General features: G+C 42.7%; 1 protein-coding gene across 2 annotated transcripts in view; it reads right to left on the bottom strand.

The window, feature by feature from the left end:
• Positions 1 to 4,402: 4,402 nt before the first annotated feature.
• Positions 4,403 to 11,629, bottom strand: part of LOC124013344 (CXADR-like membrane protein) — a 138,033-nt gene continuing 130,806 nt past the window's right edge. For both annotated transcript variants that reach the window (XM_046327644.1, XM_046327637.1), the window contains exon 7: positions 4,403 to 8,775. In XM_046327644.1, coding sequence (XP_046183600.1) covers positions 8,421 to 8,775 — 355 coding nt within the window. In that variant the 3' untranslated portion in view covers positions 4,403 to 8,420. The remainder of the gene's footprint in view (positions 8,776 to 11,629) is intronic.

Here is an 11,629-nt window from a genome sequence, read left to right as displayed (position 1 = left end):
GCTGCTTTTGATACCACCAATCACCACATTCTTTTGGAGAGATTGGAAACCCAAATTGGTCTACACGGACAAGTTCTGGCCTTTTGTCTTCTGACAAATCAACTGTAAATTTTGTGTTCCTCAAGGTTCCGTTTTAGGACCACTATTGTTTTCACTATATATTTTACCTCTTGAGGATGTCATCCGGAAACATAATGTTAACCTTCACTGCTATGCGGATGACACACAGCTGTACATTTCAATGAAACATGGTGATGCGCCAAAATTGCCCTCGCTAGAAGCATGTGTTTCAGACATAAGGAAGTGGATGGCTGCAAATGGACAAAACAGAGATGCTTGTTCTAGGTCCCAAGAAACAAAGAGACATTCTGTTGAATCTGACAATTAATCTTGATAGTTGTACAGTCGTCTCAAATAAAACTGTGAAGGACCTTGGCGTTACTCTGGACCCCGCTCTCTCTTTTGACCAACATATCAAGACTGTCTCAAGGACAGCTTTTTTCCATCTACGTAACATTGCAAAAATCAGAAACTTTCTGTGCAAAAATGATGCAGAAAAATGAATCCATGCTTTTGTCACTTCCAGGTTAAATTCCTGCAATGCTCTACTTTCCGGCTACCCGGATAAAGCACTAAATAAACTTCAGTTAGTGCTAAACACGGCTGCTAGAATCTTGACTAGAACCAAAAAAAAGTATCATATTACTCCAGTGCTAGCCTCTCTACACTGGCTTCATGTTAAGGCAAGGGCTGATTTCAAGTTTTTACTGCTAATCTACAAAGCATTACATGTGCTTGCTCCTACCTATCTTTACGATTTGGTCCTGCCTACAAAGACGCTACAGTCACAAGACGCAGGCCTTCTAACTGTCCCTAGAATTTCTAAGCAAACAGCTGGAGGCAGGGCTTTCTCCTATAGAGCTCCATTTTTAGGGAATGGTCTGCATACCCATGTGAGAGACACAGACGCGGTCTACACCTTTAACTCTTTACTTAAGACTCTTCTCTTCAGTAGGTCTATGATTGAGTGTAGTCTGGCCCAGGAGTATGTAGGTGAACAGAAAGGCACTGGAGCAACGAACTGCCCTTGCTGTCTGTGCCTGTTCGGTTCCCCTCTCTCCACTGGGATTCTCTGCCGCTAACCCTATTATGGAGGCTGAGTCACTGGCTTACTGGGGCTCTTCCGTGCCATCCCTAGGAGGGGTGCGTCACTTAAATGGGTTGAGTCACTGACGCGATCTTCCTTTCTGGGCTGGCGCCCCCCTTGGGTTGTGCCGTGGCGGAGATCTTTGTGGGCTATACTTGGCCTTGTCTCAGAACCATAGCCTGGTTCCTCTCTAGGTTTCTTCCTAGGTTCTGGCCATTCTAGGGAGTTTTTCCTAGCCACCGTGCATCTACACCTGCATTGCTTTCTGTTTGGGGTTTTAGGCTGGGTTTCTGTACAGCAGTTGTCGAGGGTGCAGCAAGTCAGCACCTCAGGAGTAAATGTCAGTTGGCTTTTCAAAGCCGATCATTAAGAGTATCTCTACCGCTCCTGCTGTCTCTAGAGAGTTGAAAACAGCAGGTCTGGGACAGGTAGCACGTCCTGTGAACAGGTCAGGATTCCATAGCCGCAGGCAGAACAGTTGAAACTGGAGCAGCAGCTCGGCCAGGTGGACTGGGGACAGCAAGGAGTCATCATGCCAGGTAGTCCTGAGGCATGATCCTAGGGCTCAGGTCCTCCGAGAGAGAGAAAGAGAGAAATAGAGAATTAGAGAGAGCATTCTTAAATTCACACAGGACACCAGATAAGACAGGAGAAGTACTCCAGATATAACAAACTGACCCTAGCCCCCCGACACATAAACTACTGCAGCATAAATAATGGAGGCTGAGACAGGAGGGGTCAGGAGACACTGTGGCCCCATCCGAACAATATCGCCCTAGTGTAATGTAATGACTAAATTTTACCACTAGAGTGCATCATTGCACCTCAAATGTTTAAATGAAACCCCTAGTTGACCAGTGTCAGTGCCTACAGTGTCAGAGCCAATGTTGGTGGAGGGGAATCTTAAGGAAAGTGGTTGGTTGTCGCATCAAATTTAACTCGATCAATTATTAATTTGAAGATCAGCTCTATTACTGTCCAGCAGTTTTCCTGATTGTAATGGTTATTTAAGATTTTACTTATAGACCCCCAAATCTGGAGGGACATTATACAGATGGACGTCGCTTGAGCCGCACTCAAGGGCACAACAGCACGCAGACCCCATCTGGTGTTTTCACACAGCAACCTTATGGCCAGCCGTCTACAATATGCCTTTCACCGCCCCACCAAATGTTGAGATGGAATAGTCTGTATTCTGATTAGATCTGTGGGTATGGTCTGGGTCTGAGAAATCCCAGGGGTCAAACTAGATAATGATCTGAGATATCACCGGGAATTTGTTTATTTTTTATTTTTTCATATTTATTTGTAAGGTTTATTGGTTTTTGGATAGTGGCAGGCTTGAATAGAAGGGACAGGTGAGAAGGCCAGTCAGGCCGGGATTCGATCCCACGCAGGCAGGGGGACCATACATGTACAGGAGTGAGGGGCCTTAAACACTAGACTAACTCCAGGCACTAGTATGTGTATTTCAATACTTTATGGGCCAGTTTCACAGACAGATTAAATAGCATGCACATTATAAAATCTCCATTGAAATAGCTAAATACAGTGCATTCGGAAAGTATTAAGACCCTTTAAGACTATTTCCACATTTGTTATGTTACAGACTTATTCTAAAATTGATCCAAGTGTTTACACACAATACCCCATACTGACAAAGACCCTTTACTCAGTACTTTGTAGAAGCACCTTTGGCAGCGATTACAGCCTCGACTTCTTGGGTATGATTCTTCAAGCTTGGCACACCTGTATTTGGGGAGTTTCTCCCATTCTTCTCTGCAGATCCTCTCAAACTCTGTCAGATTGGATGGGGAGGGTCGCAGCACAGCTATTTTCAGGTCTCCAGAGATGTTCCATTGGTTTCAAGTCTGGGCTCTGGCTGGGCCATTCAATGACATTCAGAGACTTGTGCCAAAGCCACTCCTGCGTTGTCTTGGCTGTGTGCTTAGGGTCATTGTCCTGTTGGAAGGTGAACCTTTGTTCCAGTCTGAGGTCCTAAGGGCTCTGAAGCAGGTTTTCATCAAGGATCTTTCTGTACTTTGCTCCGTTCATCTTTCCCTCGATCCTAGTCTCCCAGTCCATGTCGCTGAAAAACATCCCCACAGCATGATGCTGCCACCACCATGCATCACCGTAGCGATGGTGCCAGGTTTCTTTCAGATGTGATGCTTGGCATTCAGGCCAAAGAGTTCAATCTTGGTTTCATCAGACCAGAGAATCTTATTTCTCATGGTCTGAGAGTCTTTAGGTGCCTTTTGACAAACTCCAAGTGGGCTGTCATTTGCCTTTTACTGAGGAGTGCCATCCGTCTGGCCACTCTACCATAAAGGCCTGATTGGTGGAGTGCTGCAGAGATGGTTGTCCTTTTGGAAGTTTATCCCATCTCCACAGAGGAACTCTGGAGCTCTGTCAGAGTGACCATCGGGTTCTGGGTCACCTCCCTGACCAAGGCTCAATCTTCATCAATTGCTCAGTTTGGCTGGGAGGCCAGCTCTAGGAAGAGTCTTGGTGGTTATAAACTTCATCCATTTAAGAATGATGGGGGCCAATGTGTTCTTGGGGACCTTCAATACTGCAGAAATAGTTTGTTACCCTTCCTGACCAAGGCTCTTCTTCATCAATTGCTCAGTTTGGCTGGGAGGCCAGCTCTAGGAAGAGTCTTGGTGGTTATAAACTTCTTCCATTTTAGAATGATGGAGGCCACTGTGTTCTTGGGGACCTTCAATACTGCAGAAATAGTTTTTTACCCTTCCCCAGATCTGTGCCTCGATACAATCATGTCTCTGAGCTTTACAGAGATTCATTGGACCTCATGGCTTGGTTTTAACTCTGACATGCACTGTCAACTGTGGAACCTTTATATAGACAGGTGGGTGCCTTTCCAAATGTCCAATCAATTGAATTTACCACAGGTGGACTCCGAGTTGTAGAAACATCTCAAGACGTATGGAAACCGGATGCACCTGAGCTCAATGTCGAGTCTCATAGCAAAGGGTCTGAATACTTATGTAAATAAGGTATCTGTTTTTATTTTTTATAAATTTATATAAAATCTGTTTTCGCTTTGCCATTATGGCGTGTTGTGTTTAGATTGATGAGGGAAAAATATTTTAATCCATTTTAGAATAAGGCTGTAACGTAACAAACTGTGGAAAAAGTCAATAGGTCTGAATACTTCCGAATGCACTTTGTGTCCAGGAAACCGTCCTTACACATGCCGGCGTGTCTGAAGTAGAGAACAATCATACCAAGTGGCTATTCATCAAATGCTTTATTACAAACCAAAACAGTAATTATTCAGATATTGTACAAATATACATTTTTCACTCGAGAAGGAGGTATGTACATTTCCTTTTTGGTTTACAACAACTCAAAGTAACTGCATGACATTGTCAATCAAATAAAATAGAGTGAGAGAGAACATTCCCCCTCTAACGCTGTTGGTGAAAAGGGCTTAACGCAAGCGGGACACAGAGAGCACAGTTTAAGAAAGTGCAAAGTACTTATGACTGAATTCTTAACCCAAAGGAGTAAACTCAAAATGAACATAACTTTCCTTTTTTACAGTCATAGCATTTGTTTTAACTGTAACATTTTTTTGTACAAGATGATCATTTATATATTTATATAAGCATTGAGGCAAAAATACAGTTTTGTTCTTTCTCTAGTTAAGTATCTGTGACATGCATATCCATCATTTTTCAGCTTTGGGGGGATTCTTTCGCTCTTGAACATTACACTGTATGCATGATATCAAAGGTCCCATCACTCAAACCATAGTGGAGGTATTTAGTAGACAGACTAATAAATGACATCAAGATGCAAGTTTTGTACTAGTTAACCTATGATAATGGCCTTTTGGAGTCGATACATGGTGTAAGGGCAACGTAACGCCTGTGGTTCACGTTGTTCCTCTCCCCAGCATGGTTTGAAGCATTCCCATTCCTCCTGTCTGCCAAGCAAGACATTCAAACGAAAAAGGGTGGAAACCCTAATGATTCAGGACACAGAGCCCTCTGCCAGGGGAATTCACAGAGCCACTCAGATAACAGAAAAATCAATACCGGTGCGTATCCTACCCCATCAAACGGCCGTAAGAGCCACATTCAATCATCGGCCTCCCTGTATTGGCTTTTAAAGGTATAATGGGAAATTCAAAGGGGATTGTGGTGGGTAATCAGGAGCCCTCCCTCAGGTGTCGTCCTCTCATCTCGCCACTCATCCGTCTCCTGGTTTAAAGGTGCTTTTCAACCAGCAGTGAGCAAGCTGGAAGTACGAGTCACAGAGACAAGATTGCTATTTTCTTTTCACTCTTTGAACTGCCCACGATCATGAAATAATCTCATCAAAAATAGGCAGATTTTACAAAATACAATTATTGATACAAACTAATCTGGGTGATTTCAACCAGGCATGAACGAAAAGCCAGGTAAATTTTGAACCTTTTTCCAAGAAGTATAGACTCTCGAGTCACCCGTCCTCGTTTGAACCATTTCGGAGGCCAGAGTACGAGTGTGCTCTTATGCTCTGCACCGCTGGACGAGAAGAGCCCTCCCTCCTGGGTGATTTAAGATGAGTTTGCTGGGCTCTCCTGGAGGGCGCCACAGCATCAGTCACTCCAAATAGTTCCTGACATCTCATCCATTGCATTGCGATTGAGCCAGAATAACAGGGGTATCTCTTTGGAGGAAGCAGTCAAAACACTGAAGGACCAATGTGCTGCTGCGTAGAGGCAGAGAAGACTATCGCTAGGCAGAAGTCACGCATTTGGATCAGATGAAAGCTCAGGCAAAAGTTGACATTTAAATCAGAGAATGGTAGGGCATAATTCAACACTTTCAGCCAGGATATTTTACTGAGGTTGAGTGTAGTTTCAATTCTGTTTGGCCACCATGAAGAGACTTCACTCAAAGCTATTGTCCTTTTCATTCTGCTTGAAATGGAATCAATCTCAGGTGTACTGTAGAGTTAACCATTTAAAACTGTAAATCGGTGTTTAATTGTTTTGTGAATAATACTTTTTTGTGGTGTATTCAATTAAAATGTGTATGTTAACCCAAGGCCCTCTTTAGGATTATCATTACTGTTCTTCTATAATCACAACATGGTGCTGAGCCAACGCATGTTATATCATAATATGATGTGTATGGCCCTTTGCTCGTTTTCTCATTATACAGAATATATTTTGTATTTTTTCAGACACAGTTCAACTGCAGGGGATTAAATGTATTGCTGCAAATCTCTGCTCATTAAAAACAAGGATTCATCCAATGATTTTGGGCTGGAATCAATCTATATCGCGGAAGTATTTGAAATGTAAAGGATCATTTTCTATTCAGCCGACTGTGAATGCGGTCTCCGCCTTTCAATTTAAATGGAGCTATAACGCGGTTCTTGCACGTTAGTTGGTGAATCAAATTGAATCCAGCCCTTTATATACTGCACGGCAAGGAACACATTCATATGTTAGTTCATTCATTTTGGATTAATGGAAATGTCATTAACACAACACAAATTAAAACAGAAATGTCATTAACACAACACAAATTAAAACAGAAATGTCATTAACACAACACAAATTAAAACAGAAATGTCATTAACACAACACAAATTAAAACAGAAATGTCATTAAGACAACACAAATTAAAACAGAAATGTCATTAAGACAACACAAATTAAAACAGAAATGTCATTAACACAACACAAATTAAAACAGAAATGTCATTAACACAACACAAATTAAAACAGAAATGTCATTAACACAACACAAATTAAAACAGAAATGTCATTAACACAACACAAATTAAAACAGAAATGTCATTAACACAACACAAATTAAAACAGAAATGTCATTAACACAGCACAAATTAAAACAGAAATGTCATTAACACAACACAAATTAAAACAGAAATGTCATTAACCATCTTCAACAAACATCAACTGTGGCACTTTATCGATAGGGCTTAAGTTCACCCCTTTAATAACAATCTTTAAACATTCTGAAGGAATCTGAAATAAATGAAATAGAAAAAAGGAAACAGAATATTAGACAATACATATTAAGCAATACATATTTCAGCCATTAATAATCCCCATAGTCACATATTCCTATGGCCTTAATTGACGCTGTCCATAAACATGGGAAGATAACGTTACATAAGTCCAGACATGTTGAGTGTATAGTGCTGGACGCACAGGAAAGATGGGAAATCAATACTGATATCTTTCGTGTTGCTGCGAGTGACCCATGTGCAGGTGTATAGGATGACAGGTGATGTGTCTAGGTGGAGTCTCTTACTTAAGCTATATCATCTTTGTACAATCACAGGCAAACATCCCTCTTGTATCAGCATCAAACTTTCCTCCACTCTCATTGGTGTGTCAATCGATCGGTGCACCCCCTTCCTTACAAAACCAATCACCATGCCTGCTGGGTATCCTGGAGGAGATTACATGGAGGTATGTGATGCCGGCAAAGAAGCCTGGGAGATATTGATTGGCTAGGTGTTGGTCGGTGTGGTAGGTGTGGTTTACTTTTCCTGTCTTTTTGTTTTTTTTCTCTCTTTGTCTTGTCTGCCGTCTGGTTTGTCCTGGTTGGTAGCAGGTATCAGGTGTCGTAAGACAGCCAGACACCCTTGCCTGATCTCTGCTGAGCTATGCAGCCTGTGTATCTCCTTTGTTTGCTCTTTTCCAGTCCTGTTTGCTCTCACTCCCTCCTTCCCTTTGTCCATAGCCCATTCTGCTTTCATGGCTCTGTCGGTTTGGTTTAAAAATACCTCAACTCTACACAGGGTCCTCCTTGACCTCGTCGGAGTATGATACACATCACTGACCTCGTCAGAGTATGATACACATCACTGACCTCGTCAGAGTATGATACACATCACTGACCTCGTCAGAGTATGATACACATCACTGACCTCGTCAGAGTCTGATACACATCACTGACCTCGTCAGAGTATGATACACATCACTGACCTCGTCAGAGTATGATACACATCACTGATCTCGTCAGCAAAAACACAATGAATGTTCTGTTGTGATGGGATATCATGCGAACAAAAGATTTCGCTCTGTATTGTTTGTACAGGAGACAAATCCTCTTACGAAAGTCTTCCCTTCGTAGAATGCATTCAATTATACTTTTAGTTGATGATATGGCTGGTTTTCACAGGGTTTCTGGGGGCAGGCTGGGTGTTGCTATCAGCTGTGTACTGGGGCTTCTTGTGTCTGTCTGCGTCTACTCCCTCCACTTCTCCCTCCCTCCCTCCTACACAGTCTGAAAGGCCTGGGTCTGGGCAGGGATCATGACCGGCGTTGCTCCCATGCGGGCCAGGTTCCCGGGGCTTAGCTTTGGGGGAGGGCTGAGCTTGGCCGGGGCTGTGCGGGGCTCAGGGGTCTTGGGGACCACCTGTGTGTAGGCAGGGGGCTGTTGGGGGAAGCTGGGGGGCTGGCCGTTCTCCTTGAGGGCGGCGACGTCAGGAACCCGGGCGCGGGGCCCCCGGGGGGCAGTGGTGTGGACCATGGACTGGGTGGAGGAGGTGCCCGAGCGGGAGCTTCCAGAACGGGACGAGGAGAGAGAGTTGGGCTTCACCAGTTTGGCTTTGGGAGCCTCCGCATCCTCCCTGAGACAGAAACAAAGACATGTGGCTCAGGACATCGAAGGATGTCACTTAATGAAACAAGATAATATTAATGAAATGACAACCTTCTGCATAATGCACAGTGAGTGCATTACAAGCACATCTATAATGGTTTAAATGCATGCATAACACATTATAATGCACAATGCGTACACTACCGGTCAAACGTTTTAGAACAACTACTCTTTGGTTTTTCTTTATTTTTACTATTTTGTACATTGTAGAATAATAGTGAGGACATCAAAACTATGAAATAACACATATGGAATGTAGTAACCAAACAAGTGTTATTCTTCAAATAACCACCCTATGCCTTGATGACAGCGTTGCACACTCTTGGCATTCTCTCAACCAGCTTCATGTGGTAGTCACCCGGAATGCATTTCAATTAACAGGTGTACCTTAATTGGTGGAATGTATTTCCTTCTTAATGCATTTCAGACAATCAGTTGTGTTGTGACAAGGTAGGGGGGTATACAGAAGATAGCCCTATTTGGTAAAAGACCAAGTCTATATTATGGCAAGAACAGCTCAAATAAGCAAAGAGAAATGACAGTCCATCATTACTTTAAGACATGAAATTCAGTCAACCATCAAGCAATATGATGAAACTGTCTCTCATGAGGACTGCCAGAGGAATGAAAGACCCAGAGTTACCTCTGCTGCCGAAGATAAGTTCATTAGAGTTACTAGCCTCAGAAATTGCAGCCCAAATAAATGCTTCAGAGTTCAAGTAACAGACACATCTCAACATCAACTGTTCAGAGGAGACTGTGTGAATCAGGCCTTCATGGTCGAATTGCTGCAAAGAAACCACCAGAGGTGTGGACTCGAGTCACATGACTTGGACTCGAGTCAGACTCAAGACACAAATATGATGACTTACAGCTCGACTTTGACTTTAACAACAATGACTCGTGACTTGACTTGGACTTGAGCCTTATGCCTCGACCTGACTTGATACCGTCCCCAAGCCCAAATATTTTAAAAAGTTTGCAGCGCATCAGCTCTTCATTTAACGGATTACAGTTTGAATCAAATAGCAGCCAATCAAATTGAGCCAGCTGAAAAAAAGTTGTACGTGGCAGTGCAGAGGAATGTCAGCGGGTGAATTCAGATGGAGCCCTTGGAAAGATGATACCCCAAATTATTATTTTCGGATATAAAGACGATGCTGTATCAAAAAAAAACACATTGCAACTTGCAAAAAATGCAGGAAGAAAATTACAGCTGGAGGCGTAACAATTTCCAACTTGGTTCGACATTTGAAGCTACACAAATAACGGTAAGTTGTGGCTAATATAGCCGACAGCTATATATTTTATTACATTACTGGTGTAGACTAACGTAACATTAAATCAATGAGCCTCCACACAGTCAGTCAGTGCGGGAACATGATCATTGCACCCAAGATTGAGCTACAAATGGCTAGGCAGTTGGTAGCCTAACTCCTGCCTGATGTTACTGCTGTTCCTAAAACCATTGACATACGTTAGCCTACTGTAACCACACAGAGAGAGAGAGAGTGTGTGTGTGTGTTAAGGTTGGGCGATTGTGTACAAGCCTATATCGCCCGATTGCGCCCCATAGCTATCCTCGATAGTCGATTACTATTGGGGGAGAGCGTCTGCTAAATGACTTAAATGTAAATGTAAATGTAAATGTGTGTCTTTCTCATGGCTATCCATGTATTTCCATGGAAATATAACGTTTATTTGAAAAGTAATAAATATATAGATATTTTTAAAAGCATTCATGATTTGCGTAGCTGTAATGTACTATTATTCTTGTTAAAAATATGAAATGGTATTACATTTGGTGAAGAGCACATTATGACTTGTTTAGGACTCGAAACTCAAAGTTTTGACTTGATACTTGACGCTCTTGACTTGAGACTTGACTCGTACTTGCCTGTCTTGACTTGACTTGGGACTTGAGTGCGAAGACTTGAGGCTTACTTATGACTAGTAAAACAATGACTTTGTCCCACCTCTGGAAACCACTACTAAAAGACACCAATAATAAGAAGAGACTTGCTTAGGCCAAGAAACACGAGCAATGGACATTAGACCGGTGGAAATGTGTCCTTTGGTCTGATGAGTCCAAATTGGATATTTTTGGTTCCAACTGCCATGTCTTTATGAGACACGATGTGGGTGAACGGATGATCTCTGCATGTATATTTCCCACCGTAAAGTATTGAGGAGGAGGTGTTATGGTGTGGTGTGGGTGCTTTGCTGGTGACACTATCTGTGATTTATTTAGAATTCATGGCACACGTAACCAGCATGGTTACCACAGCATTCTGCAGCGATCCCATCTGGTTTGTGCTTAGTGGGACTATCATTTGTTTTTCAACAGGACAATGACCCAACACACCTCCAGGCTGTGTAAGGGCTATCTTACCAATAAGGAGAGTGATGGAGTGCTGCATCAGATGACCTGGCCTCCACAATCACCCGATCTCAACCAAATTGAGATGGTTTGGGATGAGTCGGACCACAGAGTGAAGGAAAAGCAGCCAACAAGTGCTCAGCATATGTAGGAACTCCTTAAAGACTTTTGGAAAAGCATTCCCGGTGAAGCCATTTCCGGTCACAACTTGCAGACTTGTTTACATGTTGCTGTGCGTTTTGTTGCCAACCTTACTTTGCTACCTGACAACTTTACGGTTTTTACTTTTTAATTACCGTTTATATTTTTGGTTTTTCCCTCAAAAAATGTTGTTTTTCATTCAACTTTTTCACTCCGGAGGCTTTATCTGGACATGGTTCGTCAGGACCTCCAACAGCCGAAGCTAAGTAGTAACATTAACATGATGCCTTCTAATTGCAGT

The sequence above is a fragment of the Oncorhynchus gorbuscha genome, linkage group LG02 (genome assembly GCF_021184085.1).
Source record: "Oncorhynchus gorbuscha isolate QuinsamMale2020 ecotype Even-year linkage group LG02, OgorEven_v1.0, whole genome shotgun sequence".
Taxonomy (NCBI): domain Eukaryota; kingdom Metazoa; phylum Chordata; class Actinopteri; order Salmoniformes; family Salmonidae; genus Oncorhynchus; species Oncorhynchus gorbuscha.
Note: the sequence above shows the minus strand (reverse complement) of the source record. Positions and strands in the feature narration are given on the sequence as shown.